Source organism: Chelonoidis abingdonii, chromosome 1 (genome assembly GCF_003597395.2).
Source record: "Chelonoidis abingdonii isolate Lonesome George chromosome 1, CheloAbing_2.0, whole genome shotgun sequence".
Taxonomy (NCBI): Eukaryota; Metazoa; Chordata; order Testudines; family Testudinidae; genus Chelonoidis; species Chelonoidis abingdonii.
The window spans coordinates 309,401,736-309,418,594 of NC_133769.1; the positions used below are offsets into that span (position 1 = coordinate 309,401,736).

At 37.4% G+C, this 16,859-nt stretch overlaps 1 protein-coding gene across 1 annotated transcript in view; it reads right to left on the reverse strand.

Annotated features, from left to right (window-relative positions):
- Positions 1-16,859, reverse strand: part of VWA8 (von Willebrand factor A domain containing 8) — a 279,054-nt gene that overhangs the window by 188,522 nt on the left and 73,673 nt on the right. The window contains exons 11-13 of the mRNA XM_075065283.1: positions 15,178-15,312; positions 15,001-15,078; positions 1,643-1,803 (exon numbers count right to left, since the gene is read on the reverse strand). Of these exons, the coding sequence (XP_074921384.1) occupies positions 1,643-1,803; positions 15,001-15,078; positions 15,178-15,312 (374 nt within the window). The remainder of the gene's footprint in view (positions 1-1,642; positions 1,804-15,000; positions 15,079-15,177; positions 15,313-16,859) is intronic.

Consider the following 16,859-nt stretch of genomic DNA (forward strand, 5'->3'; position numbering starts at 1 on the left):
ACAGCAGCTTTGGGCTCCTTATTATGGTGCAAATTCTGATACCTCCTTACTTTCCTTCACAAGTGGCCCCACTAACATGATCACTCATGGAGAAGGGTATTACTATTCAACATGAACACAAGTGTCAAAATCTGGCCACATATGAGTAGTAATTGTTAACTATTAATACAGTTTACATTATTATGTGTAACTTTTAGGATTTTTGTTTTTAATTCATAAGAACATAAGAATGGCCATACTAATGATCTATATAGCTCAGTATCTTGTCTCTGACAGTGGCTACTGTCAGATGCTTCTGGCACAGGTTTGGGAAACCCAGAGCATAGAGTTGTATCCCAGACTATCTTGGCTAATAGCCACTGATGGACCTATCCTCCATGAATTAATCCAATTCCTTTTTCAATCAAGTTATACTTTTGGTATTCACAACATCCCTTGGCAGTGAGTTCCATAGATTGACTGTGCGTTGGATGAAGAAATACTTCCTTTTGTTTGTTTTAACTTCCAGTGGGTGACCCCTAGTCCGTGTATTATGTGAAGGGGAAAACACTTCCCTATTCACTTTCTCCATACCATTCATGATTTTATAGACCTCTAGTATATGCTCCCGCAGTCATCTCTTTTCTAAGCTGAATAGTCCCAGTCTTTTTAATATGTCCTAGTATGGAAGCTGTTCTATCCCCCTAAACATTTTCGCTGCCCTCCTCTGCACCTTTTCCAATTCTACTATATCTTTTTTGAGATGGAGTGACCAGAACTGCACACTGTATTCAAGGTGTGGGTGTACAATGGAGATATATAGTGGCATTACAATATGTTCTGACTTATCTATACCTTTCCTAATGGTTCCTAACATTCTGTTTGCTTTTTTGTCTGCCAGTGCACATTGAGCAGATGTTTTCAGAGAATTCTCCACGATGACTCCAAGATCTCTTATCTGAGTGGCAACAGCCAAGTTAGACTCCATCATTTTGTTTGTATAACTGGGATTATACTTTCCAATGTATATTACTTTGAATTTAGTGACACTGAATTTCATCTGTCATTTCGTCATCCAGTCACCCAGTTTAGTGAGATCCCTTTGTAACTCTGTCACTCAAATTTGGATTTAATGCCTTGAGTAATTTTGTATCATTGCAAATTTTGTCACCTCCTGTTCACCCCCGTTTTCAGATCCCTTTAATCAATTTACTAAGTAATTCCAAGAAAGCTTTTTTCAGAGTGAGTATAATTAATCAGTCATTTAGAAGCAGAATGCATTTTCAAATACTATTTATAATGTCTTTACCACTTAATAAATGTTAACTTATTAATGTTTAGGCCTCATAGTTTTGACTAGGATAGAAACAAATACTTTTTTTAATTTAGTCAGAAGTACAGCATGAACAAACAGCTGCAATTTCCTATATTAATAAAAGTTTACATAACACACACAGGGCTTGCTTCTGCTCTCAATAGCTGTATCCCTGTATCACTAACCCAACATAATGTAGTCTATAAAAATCCAACATCTTGACTGCAATTTTACAATATACCTGGAGTTGCACAGCTGTGTATTTGCAAACAGGACACAGTTTCTGAGCATGAATGTCCTGAATAAACAAGTCTCAAGCACTCTGCTTAACAGGGCTCCCATACCAACCTTTGTAGCACAGCTAGGGTGCCAGAGTTGACACGATGAATACCATCAAGAATAACAAGCTTCCCATCCAAGGCAGCAGTAACAAGTGGAGATGGTCTCCAAGCAGTATCTCCATTTGGAAGAGTATATCTTTGCTGCACCAAATCTCGAGCTGTCATATCCTGTGAGTAACAATCATCAAAAGAGTGCATTTAAACTAGGATTATCAAATGATTAAAAATATTAATCACGATTAATCGCTCTGTTAAATAATAATAGAATACCATTTATGTAAAAAGTTTTGGATATTTTCTACATTTTCAAATATATTGATTTCAATTACAACACAAAATATAAAGTGTACAGTGCTCACTTTATATTTATTTTTATTACAAATATTTGACTGTAAAGAACAAAAATAACAGTAGTGCAATCTCTTTATCATGAAAGTTGAACTTACAAATGTAGAATTATGGCCAAAATATAACTGCATTCAAAAACAAAACAATGTAAAACTTTAGAGCCTACAAGTCCACTCAGTCCTGCTTCTCATTCAGCCAATCACTCAGACAAACAAGTCTGGTTACATTTGCAGCAGATAATGCTGCCTGCTTCTTGTTTACAATGTCACCTGAAAGTGAGAACAAGTGTTCACATGGCACTGTTGTAACTGGCATCACAGATATTTATGTGCCAGAAGCACTAAAGATTCATATATCCCTTCATGCTTCAACCACCATTCCAGAGGACATTCGTCCATGCTGATAACAGGTTATGCTCGATAATCATCCAAAGCATTGTGGACCGATGCATGTTCACTTTCATCATCTGAGTCAGATGCCATCAGCAGAAGGCAGCTTTTCTTTTTTGGTGGTTCAGGTTCTGTAGTTTCTGCATCGGAGTGTTGCTCTTTCAAAACTTCTGAAAACATACTCTACACCTCGTCCTGCTCAGATTTTGGAAGGCACTTCAGATTCTTAAACCTTGGATTGTGTGTTGTAACTATCTTTAGAAATCTCACATTGGTACCTTATTTGCATTTTGTTAAATCTGCATTGAAAGTGTTGTTAAAAGAAACAACATGTGCTGGGTCATCATCCGAGACTGCTATAATATGAAATATATGGCAAAATGTGGGTAAAACACAGTAGGAGACATACAATTCTCCCCCAAGGAGTTCAGCCACAAATTTAATTAGTGCATTATTTAGTTAACAAGCATCATCAGTATGGAAGCATGTCCTCTGCAATGTCGGCCAAAGCATGAAGGGGCATATGAATGTTTAGCATATCTGACAGGGAAATACCTTGCAACGGTGGACTTGTAGGCTCTTAAGTTTTGCATTATTGTATTTTTGAGTGCAGTTATGTAACAAAAAAAATCTACATTTGTAAGTTGCACTTCCACCATAAAGAGATTGCACTACAGTACCTGTATTAGGTGAACTGAAAAATATTATTTCTTTTGCATGCCATTTTTACAGTGCAAATATATCTATATAAAAAAAACAATATAAACTGAGCGGTGTCTACTTTGTACACTGTGTAGTAACAGAAGTCAATATATTTGAAAATGTAGAAAAACATCCAAAAATATTTAATACATTTAAATTGATATTCTATTGTTTAACAGTGTGATTAAAACTGCAATCAATCATGATTACCGGTAATTGCTTTGAGTTAATCACATGAGTTAACTGCAATTAATTTGCTGCCCTAATTTAAATTATATTATACTGATCTATCAGAGCTTGATTTCATTGGCAAGTACTGTATTTTGTTTTTTTAAGGGGCAAATACCCAAATGGATTTAGGCAAGAAATCTTTGACAACTTTCCCACAGAACACTAGATGTATACATACAGAGTGTTTTAAATAAAATTTTAGTTTCTACACACATTAACAATGCCTTTTCAATATCCCAACAAAAGGGAAACTTTTAAAAGCATTTTAAATGGAATTTTTGTTGTATGCAATACGTGTATTTGAGAACTACAAGGCTTTGAGTACAGAAGGGAACAGCAATTGTCATCTGGCATCAACTGAAGTCACTCAGCTGTAAGACTCTGCAGAAATTATAATTAAATCAGATACTGATTTCACTGATGTGAAACACAGGTAAAAAATTCTGTTAATTTCTAAGATCCAGCAAAATAAAATAAAACTGAGATATTTAAGAGGGGAAAGAGAGGGTAAAACAATAGAAGGACCAGGAGTCCTCACACAAAATGGAGTAGAGTTCCATACGGACGCTCTGCACCTCAATATAGAAGGTACTTTTGTAGACAAAGCAACAGCAAATCAGAGGATGGGGCCAGCATATCAGCCACCAAATATATTTATTCTTTGGGTTCCCTCATAGGAGATGCTCCCCATTGCTGTAGAGGAAATTGCAGTGGTCACCATGTGGCCTGGAAAATGAATTCCTTCCTCCTGCACTTTCAGTGCAGATAATCTAACCAGGGCATAGCCCCATAGCTTTGGTTGCAGAGTGGATAAAAATCAATGATTTTTTTTAATTTAAATTGAAAGGTTTTTTCTCAAACAGCATTTTGTCAAAAACAATCTAAAGATAGTTTTAATTAAGATACATTATAGCTCAAATATATCTCATCATGGAATAGTGCTTATAAATTCTAATTCTACAGTATGAAACAATATATTCATGTAATGTTTAAGAAAAGTTTTCTAAATGAGTTCCAGCAGTTCATGGATTAGGGACCCAATCTTATGTGGCTTCTGTACCGATTATTTAGGTAAATCTTACTATCTACCCAATGGGACTCAGTGTTCAGTCTAGAAGACACCATCAGAGATGCTTAGTTTTGCAGTTCTCAAACTGTGGATTTGTGTCTCCAGAGATAACAAGCAAGTTAACAGCAAAAATGTTTTAAAATAAATACATACATAATATAGAGAGGTGAGAAACAACAGACCTCTACCATATTGTCCTTCTGCAAATTTGTGTACAGAGAGTCAAACCCTTACCTCTCTCTAAAAGTGCAAAGTTTCAAAGAGTTGAATTAATAGCAGATTGTTGGGGGCGAAACAGATCTGGACAAGGAGAAGTCTGGAGACAAATGTGAGAAGGCAGGGACAGGCAGTAGAAACAAAAGTGAAACTGTTTGAGCAGCATATTCCAGAAGTCTTGAGGTCTGTCTGAGTGTAGCATTCATTTATTTGAGATCTACCATATCATTCTCTAACTAGAAGGGAAACCTATAATGCCATCAGGCTTTAAGAGAGACCCAGTTTGGGAAAATTTTAATGAAGTTCCTCTACCTGTGGGTAAGACAGGCATGAGTGCAAAATGCAAACAGTGCTACAAAGAAAAGCAAGGCCTGGTTGCCTGAATGAAACAACATCATGAGAAGCGTTCCTTCTCAGAAGGAAGCTGTGTTGAAGATGATAAAAGGAACATGTCTGAATATGCAGGATCTTCAGGTTGGTAACAACCAACAAGAATGTAATTTTATGTAGAAATCCATGATTAAATCAAGTCATCTTGACCAGTGATTCAAATCCACCCTATTTGGTTGTTTGCAGTGAACATCATTTGGCCTAAAAAATCAGAGGTGGGAAAAATATTTGTTGCTGCAGTTAGAGCTTTTGCATACATTCTTCTTACAACAGTAAATCCTTTGAACTTTAAACAACAAAAATAGAATAAATTACATCATATAGCCTGGATCATTTCCTCTTTCTGCATTTCCTTAACAGTCTTAAAATAACAGGACAAAGTCTTGTTCCTTTGATGCTTCCACTGATATGTAACTTAAGGTTTCACCGTCACTACCATGAAAACACCACATCTTTATACTGTTGTACTTATTCACCATTTTGCTTCACTACTGAAATATTCAGTCTACACATAGAATGAGAAACATATCTTTATCAAAACAACAGAAAATATACCAAAAATATTTTTGTGCCCTTGAACTGCCACCTATTTCAGAAATTCTCTATGCATTCTGTAGTTAATAAATGCCGCACAGGAGAATGTACTATAAATTAAATTAAATTTCACTTTATACCTGACTCCTCTTTGGGAATCAAATTAACTGTGTGTAATATGAATTCATTAAGCTAAGACTAACGCTGAAAGCAAACAAAGACAGATACCAATAGCCCAAATGGAAAACCTAAATTTGCTGAAGATGGAAAATCAGAAGAGCAGAATGCAATAAAGTATAATTCAGAAATAAAATCAAACTTCACATCATATTCTAAATGACTTGAATTGGATCTGATCTGGTTATGCAGAGATGAAAAACTATCTTGTTACCAATTCTCTCAATTATTCAATTTCTGTGCTGTGGTTAAAGTTATTGGTTTTTTGTCCAAAGATTTTTTATTCATATTTATTTAACCTTGATTACTTACTTAAATATTATACTAGTTATATATTTCATATTGTCATAATCTGAAGTTGAAAAACAACTGTATTTTTAATTTTTTTTTCTGTTTTGAGCCAAGTCCTTGTAAAGCCTGATTTGGTTATAAGACAGAAAGTTTATTCCTTTTCCCTTTGGACTCATGTCCCTTTGGATTCAAGCTTTCATTGTGTTTTAAGGAGGTTAATTCTTTGATTTCTTTGGTTTTATTTTACACCAAATATTTCAATTTATTCTTCATAGTTGCTTCATTACTCTTTCTCTGTCTAAAAGTGATTTGACAACTACTCTTATAGTGTGAATGTCAAACAGAAACAACTTTCATTAAGGATTCTGAAAACCCTTTATATCAAAAGAAGAGGATCCAAACAATCTAAAGCAGTGATTCCCAAAAGTTTACATAAACTGTCCTTTAATGCAGAGATTGTTTCATGGAGGCCTTCCGCTCCCATTTTGTTCTCATGTACCACCTTTTCTCCCATTTCTGATTGCATAAAATCCCTGTAGCAACTACAGCAATTGCTTACATGGGAAAGTAATTTTAGGAAAGTATTTAATTTATTTTTAGTTCTCTTTGAATGCACTTAAGCAACTGGAAATGAGGAGAAGCAGAAGCCTAAGTACCATATGACCAGCCAGCTATTTCCTGTGGACAACAGTTTGGGAAACGCAAGTCTAAATTACTTTAAAACATTCCTCTCCTGCAGATGTTCCAGAAAAATCTAATATTCAAATAGTAGTAGCTTTAACACAATTTTCACTTTGATTTTTTTTCAGAAAATAATTATCCTATATAAGCATATTAATATTCTTTTTTTTTAACTGAGGTGTCTTTCACTAAACCAGCCATTTGTTGTTATGTGATCTCAAAATTTTCTCTATTACTTCATTCCTATTTTCTGTTTGAGAAATCTTAGCAGAATGTGAGTCCAACTGGCATCAAAAGTAAGAAACCTAGAGTCTCTGGCCTCTGAATTGCGAAGAAAATGATCACTGTTGGCGAAGCAATGGGAACTGGCTAAGCGGGATGGCTTCTATTGCCATACACCTCTACCCCGATATAACGTTGTCCTCAGGAGCCAAAAAATCTTACCGTGTTATAGGTGAAACTGTGTTATATTGAACTTGCTTTGATCCACCGCAGTATGCAGCCCCACCCCCCGGGAGAGCTGCTTTACCAAGTTATATCCGAATTCATGTTATATCGGCTCACGTTATATTGGGGTAGAGGTGTAGTTGCTAAAGGGGAGTGAGATGTAAGGGATATAATACTTGCCATTTTCATTAGATCCTTGAGAGTCATGCAACGGTCACTAAGTATAAACATGCTCCCTCTCCCTCCCCTCTTTCTGTGTGTGCGCGCGCGCGCGCGTGTGTGCGCGCGCGCGTGCTCTCTTTCTTTCTGGAGATATTTTAGGAAATAAAATATCGGAAATTTCATTTCTTCCCAGAACTTTTTCCTGAAAGCTACTGAGTTAAGCCTGAAGTGGGGAAAATGTTATTTCTTCAGCTGAATTTTACTTCATTGAATATTTCTGTGCCTATATTATTACTTGCTAAATTATAACTGACTATGAAGATAAAAAAATTTATTGACTTTTAGGATTAGGATTATCGTAAGAGATTTTGGCCTCTTAAAGAAGCCAAAAAGACTGTTTTTTCTGACCCAAAAAGGTGAAACTAGATCTATATTGCCTAGTTATTGAATGAATGCATGTAGTTAATATTTGTTCTAGTATCAGATTAAATTATTGCATATATTGATATGCAATGCTAATTACTTAATATCATAAGTTTAATTTTTTTTGTAGAAACCAGATATTTCCTACTTTTAGTTTTTAGTTTATAAATTCTTAGTAATTTCCAGCAAAAACTGGATACATATTTTGGAAATATACTTATAATTAGGCTTGGAAAGATTAGATACAATTTGTTTGAATGGTTCTGATCCTTTACATTAATTTTGTCTTGATTTTATGTTATTTCTATAATAAAACTGTTGATGTTATATAAAAACACTAGTACATATTTTAAAAATAATTTTATACAGAAAATAAATATATATCTATTCTGGCAGACCATATATTTATATATATATACACACACACACACACACTGAATAACAAGTTTAAAAATTGTCAAGCGTTTACCTTATTAATATCACTTAAATATAGCTTTATAATTCCAAAAAGTCAAAGAACTGTCTTTGCAAACTCTCTTTCCTTAGAATCTGATCTAACTCCCACTGAAATCAATGGAAAGACTCCCATTCACTTCTGTGGGAGTTGGATCAGGCCCTTTTGCATAGGCATCACAGATACCCTTTTGAAAGTGAAAGTTTTAGCTATCTTATAAAGTGACTGAGTTCATTTTCAGCTTTGTGTGTCATGGGCTGCCTTTCTGCAGATCCATACAGGCTAGAGATGGGGGCTGGAAAAAACTTTGCCTGAATGACTGGTATTTGTAGCCACATTTCTAAGTTTCCAAGACCAACTGGCTTCCTATACTGGGGATGAGTAAATACCCTGACATTATGTACACAAATAATGAAGATTTCTCTTAGTACAGGGATAGGCAACCTGTGGCACGCGTGCCGAAAGTGGCACGTGAGCTGATTTTCAGTGGCACTCACACTGCCCAGGTCCTGGCCACGAGAGCTCTGCATTTTAATTTAATTTTAAATGAAGCTTCTTAAACATTTTAAAAACCTTATTTACCTTACATAGAGCAATAGTTTAGTTCTGTATTGTAGACTTTTTATATATAAAGAGACCTTCTAAAAACACTGAAATGTATTACTGGCACACGAAACCTTAAATTAGAGTGAATAAATGAAGACTCAGCACACCACTTCTGAAAGGCTGCCGACCCCTGCCTTAGTATATAACAAGAGTCAGGTTTCATATGTCATGAGTGGGTTCATTTGTCAAGCCCCAAAGAGCACATATTCCCTTGTTGCCAGTTAGCTGAAATTCTCAGTCTGTTCTCCTATCAAACTCTGAGCCATCCTGCAGAGAAAAACGACCAATCCCTTGGGAAGTATATACCAGATAAGCCCATTGAAAGTGAAAAATTGTACAGGAAGGGGAAACAATGTGCACAATAACTATCTTCAGAGGAGTTTGAACCTCATCATCTAATCCTGAGGTAAATACTGGAAGAGACAAGTTGATCTATTCATCACTTAAACACTTACATATAAATGTGAATAGAACTAAACCAATAGTATTTTGTAGAAAAATATTTAGTCAGGAAATGTTTTTCTATAGAGTTTAGTGTTTTTAGTTTTATTCAGATATTGGTCAGTGCTGGAAGTCTTCTCCCATCATATTTCTTTGACTGGTATGCCTGAATATATGGAATGCCCTGAAGATGTTGATGTGCCAAAGGTTGATTTTGACTTATGTCACATTCAAAGCAGAGCCCTTCAGATGATTCTGAATACCTTCCTTCTGAAGGAAGATATATTTTTCATATGCTTTTATTTAAGGCCTATTTTTATAGACAAGAAAAAAGACAGTGGGGTGGAGGGGAATCAAACCTTAACAGTGAGAAATACTCCACAGCAATTTTCTACCCTGCAGAATTATGTGACAGAAAATGACAAAAGATGGTGACCAGGGAATAACTTGTCAGAACAGACAGCTGTGGATTTGCAATTCTTCCAAATATGTTCCTGTCAACCTTTCTATGTTAAAGATCTAAAATTTAAGTATGGTCCGTAGGCAGAGATATGCCAGATTTCAGTTTCAGACAGGGTTTGTGTGAGCTGCTTTTTCTTTTGTATAACAATATTTACTTGTCTAATGATTCTTAACTTTACCAAATGTGCTCAAATAGTGAGCTATTTGAGAACACAGTCATTTTTCAGGATGTAAAAACACATATATCCATTCTAACAGGAGTAAATATTCTTTTTTAAATTACTGTTTGTAATTTGAGCTTTTCTGGCTATAATTTAGCAATTTAAAGAGAGATTTATTATTTCTGGAATAAGATAAAAAGCTCTTTCTTTTTATGTCACTGTCATTTGAAAAGAGAATTTAAGTTAGACACTACTGAGACCTTTTCTCCCACCTCCTCCCCTCCATTCCTACGGTGAACATTTGGCACGTCACTGGTTCTCCTCTTCACCAAGCTCAAGCAGGGCCACAATGGGGTCGGAGGCCTTTGAGCAAGAAACACACTTGGGTCCCTCCACTGAGGGAGGGGAAAAAAACCTGCCCCCATGCTTGTTACACTGGCAGGAGTCTCTTATAACTTACCATCTGGAATCCAGCTGCAGCAACTCCCTAGCCAGAGACTCAGGCACTCTATACTGAAGGGATAGAGAGAGAGAGAGATGCAGGGATACTGAATGAAGATAAAGAGAATGAGAGAAGAAAAGGAAAACGTACTGCTGCGATCCCCAGCAAGAAGAAACAGTGGTTGGTAAAAAGTAGGACCTCGGAAGCTGTCACACATGGCTACTGCAGAGGCAGAACACTTCTAGGAAGGAATATTGTGGGTGGGCCCTCCTACACTGGCCAACTTTGACAGCCCTGTGTAAGCTCGAAAGTCCCTCCTCACCCTCACTCCCTTCGCCTCGATACAAGCTGCCACTACTGCTATCACCTGGAGGCTCCAGAATGGTCAGGCATCAGCAAGGGAAGCACAGAGAAGGAAGGTAGAGAGATCACTAGGTTGCCTGAAACCAGGTTTGACAGCCAACTACCTCTGTGTTTTGAAGAGTCTTGTGATATTTGATATTCTTCTTAAAGCCCCAACTCTTTTAGCCACATGATTATGAGAATCTCAGCTTCCTTAAAAAAAAAAATCTCTAGCCCTCATGGCTGCAGAAAGAAACTTGAAAACATGAACTTTAAACGCTCAAAAACCAGAAGATGAATAAGAAGTCAATCTTTTCTGTTAACATATCATGATTTTTAAGCCAATCTCATGGTTTTGGTGGCCTGATTCATGGTTTTTGACTACTTGATGTTGGCAATACTGTCCCTGTGACAAAGAAGAGTGACTGTTGCTGGCTGCCCAGCACTCTGTTGAATGTTGGGGATGAAGATAAAGGGAATACATATAAAATGAGAAATGACTGTTTAGGAAGCAGTACTATAGCAAGACATCTGGGGTTATAGTAGATCACAAGCTAAATATGAGTCAACAGTGTAACACTGCTGCCAAAACAAAAAAAGAAAAGAAAAAGCGAACATAATTCAGGGATGTATCAGCAGGAGTGTTGTAAACAAGATACAAGTAGTAATTCTTCTACTCTACTCCACGCTGATAAGGCCTCAACTGGAGTATTGTGTCCAATTTTGGGAACCACATTTCAGGAAAGATGTGGACAAATTGGACATAGTCCAAGCAAGAGCAATAAAAATGATTAAAGGTACAGAAAACATGATTGATAAGGGAAGATTGAAAAACTTGGGTTTGTTTAGTCTGGAGACAAGAAGGCTATGGGGACATGATAACAATTTTCTTGTACATAAAAGGTTGCTACAAGGAGGAGGGTGAAAAAAAATTGTTCTTTTAATCTCTGAGAATAGGAAAAGAAGCAATGGGCTTAAATTGTAGCAAGTACGTGCACTAAATCCACCTTGCACTGACATAATGAGTTGCAACGTCATGGTTCCAACCGCCGTTTCACATTTGCCCTAACTAAGTTCCCAACTTGCTATAGGGAAGGCAAACCCGCTCCATACCTTGTCTTGGCCAATCTGATGTTGAGAGAAAAAGCCTCTCTCAGCCTGTCATAAACAGCATGGTTAAGGGTTAATGCTTCTTTACCTGTAAAGGGTTAAAAAGTTCACCTAGCCTAGCTAACACCTGACCAGAGGAATGGTGGGACTAATGGGAAACAAGATGTTTCAAAAGGAAGGAGGGAAATTTTCATTGTTTGAGAGATTCAGTTTCAGCCAGAGCGAAAAAGATCAAGGAACCAGTCTCTTATCAGAGTTAGTTAACTTTTAGAAAGGAATAAATAGTATTATGTTTATTTCTTTGTAACCTGTCTTATGCAATTAGAGATAGAATCAAATTGGGTATTTGGGTATTTTTTTTTGTGTAACCAAATTTGTGCCCAGGGAATATCCTCTGTGTTTTGAATCTGTTGTCTGTGAGAGTAGCTGGTATGCTAATCTCTCCCAGAGGGTTTTCTTTTACCTTTTTTTTTTTTAATTAAAAGCCTATTTCTTAATACCTGATTGATTTTTCTTGTTTTAAGATCCAAGGGATTGGATCTGGACTCACCAGGGAATTCGTGAAGGCGTCTCTCAGGCCACCCAGGGAGGGGAAGGTTTTGGGGGGAAAAGGAGTGATCCAGACACTGAAAATTCTGGATGGTGGCAGCGATACCAGATCTAAGCTAGTAATTAAGCTTAGAAGTGTCCATGCAGGTCCCCACATCTGTACCCTAAAGTTCAGAGTAGGGAAGGAACCTTGACACAGCCCCCCAAGAAAAGAGCAACTAACATAATGCCTGCAGCAAATCATGACAAAACCTGATATTTAACTACATCCACAGGAGGGACAGTGCTTTGCATGGTCCAGGTAAAGGTGTGTTTTTTCTGCACCGGTATGGACCTGCATAGTTCCCTCCTCTCTTCTGGCCACCTGGGAGGGGGAATGGGTCAGTGTTCCCATGATGACCCAGTCTAACGCTATCACAGCTAGTCAGTCTGGCTCTCTACCCCTTAAACTGACCAAACACCTTTTTCTGCAAGCCAGACACTGCTTAACAAGTAGTGAGATCATTGTCCCATGCCTCCTACAGTCAACCAACAAAGCCATCCATTTGTCAGCTTCTTGCAAAAATGTCTCTGTACCTTTTTCCATCCCTTCCCTTTCCTGAACTGCTCTGTAAATCGTCAACTTTGTTCTCTAAATCTCTCCCCAGGACCCACCTCTGACACAACGCATAGGTAATCAGTTAATTAATGATGGCTAGGTTGATGGACTGAAAGAGAGAGTGGCACTTACATTATCTATTTACAATGAAAACATGTAAATTTCTATAAAAATTGTATATATTTGATTAATCTTTCTCTACTCCCTTCCCCCTACACTTCATAAGTCACTTCTCATCTTAGATTCTAAGCTCTAAGAGTGAGGTACCATATCCTTGAATGTGTTTTTCTAGAACCCACCACAACAGAGCCCCAATCCCGACTGGGATCTGTGTTATATTTACTATAAACATTAAACAATAAGAATCATGACAAAAATCAAATAGTGGTTTAACGTAAATATATACAACAATATGAGAAGATTATGGAATCTGAACGAAGAAAGAAAGATTAAAGCTATTCATACTCCTGGGGGAATTATGCGCCAAAAAATTTAAAATTCTGTGCACAGGATTTTAAAATTCTCCAAAATTCTGCATATTTTATTTGTCAAAATAATATAGTCATGCCGATTTCAATTATTTTGGTAATTTATTTCCAAACACCTTCAGCAAGTATGTCTGTAACAATACAGACAACAAAAAAGATTCAGAAAATTTTTTTTGACAGATAGATTCCTTACTAGGCCTATTAACACAGAACTCTGAGTAATAATTCATTTAAACTACAATACAGAAACGCATTTCCTACACCCTTCAGAGGCAGTGCAAAGGCTTGAGAGAGTCAAGGATAAGGGAGGAGCTGAAGGAGAGGGAAGTAATTGTTGGGAAGGAGCCGGGGTGTGAACTTGGAGGGTTGTTCGGTATGAGTGGGAAAAGTATGGAAGTTTTGGAGGTTTTAGGCGGGAGGGTTGTTAGGGAGCCTCCCCCACGCAGACCCTGACTGATCCCTAGCCTCTCTCATTGTCAGGCACATCTGCCCCTGTTCCCGTATGTCCCTGTGCCCCTCCCAAATCCCCATATGTCCCTGAATCCCCACTCAGCTACTCCGTTGCCCATGTCCCCACAATCCCACTCCTAGTCTGTCCCCCTCCCATTAGCTCTTGTGAACCCCAGCCTGTGACCCCCAGCAACCCCATGCTGTCCATCCCCCCACCATATACCATGCCTCCTGACCTGGCCCTACAAGCAGAGTGCTGTGAAGAACCCAGTTGCTTCTCTTCCCTATTTGCCACTGGGGCTGCTCCCACCCGGGAGCAGCTATTCTCTCTTCTGGCAACACAGCAGCCCCTGGTTGGCAAATGGCATAATTGCAGCACCTCTCAAGCAGAATGTATTTTCTGCAGAGAAAAAAAAAATCTACCTGGGACTTGAATTCTGCACATGTGTAGTATCGCAGAATTTTCCCCAGAGTATAGAGAACATAAAAAGTAACACAAAACAGAAGCTCCTCAAAACAAAAAAGTAATTATGCATTTTCAGCACAATAAAGAAACTGCCTTCCAGAATACAAAGATGTAGATGGTGGAGAATTCCATTTCACAATTTTATAGCATACGGACAAACAAAAAAAGGAAGGGGAAAGGGTCTTCTAGGGCCTCTAAATATGCCAAAACAACTGGCCACCATTCACCAAAAGCAGGAAACGCACTTAAGAGAACAACATTCAAAGACTAGAAAGAAATATGCTAATTCATAGCACCAGCTGTCAGCTCTTTGCAACTAAGAAATATAATAATTTACTTCATTGAACAAATCTCCTTACGCTCCACTCACTGAAGTTCTCTCTTCTTTCTACTAAGATTGTGAAGTCAATGGGAGCTGTTCTACTGATTTCATGGGAATTATCATCCGGCCCTATACACATATATACCTTAGATTTTCATACTACACTCTATATAATAATCTCTCTACGTAATCTTGCAAATTGGAAGAGACTCTCCAGCTCAGTATTCTGACATCAAGTGAGCAAAGTATCTCAAGAACTACTTTCCTTTCATTCTTATATGACTTTTGCTTCTTGCCTTAGATGAATGATTTTTCAAAGGCTGTAGCGTTACACAGAGATTCCATCTAGAACCTATGTATGTCACGTTTCAGACAATTTGTAAGGCATACGCACCACTGTATAATTTACTTTACCTGATACAGCATGACAGGCTCTATGTTGTATCCTAACATATTGGCAAACTCCTTAGCAATAACTGTTTTGCCACAGCCCTATAAAGTAAAAAAACAACATGAAATAAAAATTAAGGAATTAAATCAAAAATATCTTGCAAGCAGGAAAAAAAAGGCAAAGAAATTTACAGTTCTTACTTTTCCGCCTATCAAACACATATCCTTAACCATATGTGACTGCATCATTTCTGCCAACAGCTGCTTATGGCTGGAAGTCTTTATGAAAGCGTCTGATCCAGAACACAGTTTTAATGGTCTAGTCCCAGCTGGGACCTACAAGGAGACAAAAGATAAACAAGTTATATGAAAGTGATTTAGGCTCGGGGGCAGATTCGTTTATACTGGGTCAGTAACCCTGTAACTTTTCACTGGTGACTGCATTCTTGTGCTCCAGAATCTAAAATCTTTAAATAATAATAATAATAATAATTTAAAAAAAAAAAGTCACCTTTATGGCTTGGGGTTACAAAAAAAAATAATTCTGCCATGAAATAGGAATCAAATGTAAATCAATGCAATGGTATTGGACTTGGTTTGCAGGCAACATGAATCAATAGTCCTGAGAGGACTCCGACTCACCTCAGTAGGGTATTAACGCTGAAACCCAACTACGAAGTGAACACTGTAATCATTTATTGCAGATCAGGGCGTAAGAAAGAGGAGAAATGATCTACGGTGAAGATATGAACAATCCACTTGGAGGGAAATCTCACTCTGGTGTCATAAGTGGGCAGAGCTTTGCAGAATAGAAACACTTGTTTTTCCTCCAGTTTAACCCCTACTTAAGCTACTAAATTCTGTTGCTCTTTCCCCACTCAAACTGGTCACTGCTTCCTCTCAAATTCCTCCTCTACCCTTGTTCCCAAAGAGGCCGTTCATTCCTCAGAGAAATTCCTCAACCAACTCTCAGATCATCACAGTGCCTAATGAAGCTAACTATTTCCTTCAGAACAGCTCTCCAATCAGCTTCTCATCGATTCTACCCAATTTGCTTCTGCTCTCCAACCTCCGTCTTCACCTCCATTGTACTAACTCTCTAAGGTCATCCTTCTCCAGTGTTACTCAGATCTCTCTCTGCCTCCTGCTAACTCTCCTCTATTACATAGATACCTCAGTCTCACTGAATTCAATCCCTACTTTAAACTCAGATCAACACATGTTTCTTAAAAAATGCCTTATTTTTCCACCCAACAGACCATAAGCTTCGCAGGAAGAAATTCAGCCTGACTGTATTTGATGCGATTAATATGAAGACTTTTGCTCCATTTTCTGTTTCAACATCCTGTGCTGGAATAATGTTAACAAGCACATTTTACTTGATGTGGTGGACAAAAGTAAAGAAACTATTATTGTTTTTATTTAAAGATATAGTGAAAAAAATGATTCCTTCAGAAAAACGTAACTATATAGAAGATACCCCCAAGAGCATCACATATGCTTTGTATTTTGCTATTCCATTGCTCAACCCAAAATAAGGAATCGAGAAAGTACTTTTCCCCAACACTTTAGTAACTGATGAAATAAATAGATCATGTTGCCCAAAAAATAACCACATAGAAACCTGCACGAGTTACCTGAAAATAAAGCCTTACTTTTCCATAATCAAATACTCTCCAGTTCGTAAATGACATTTGCTAAATATTACCATAAAGAGTGGATATTGATTGAGGCTCTCAGTCAAATTCCTTATTAACTTTGAGCATTAAATGTAGGTGAGAGTCAACAGAAAGTAGCATAACGAATTTGCAGTAGTGATATGAAACCAAGAATATAGCTCAGGGTGGGAAAACTATGACCCGCAGGCCGAATCCGGCCTGCAA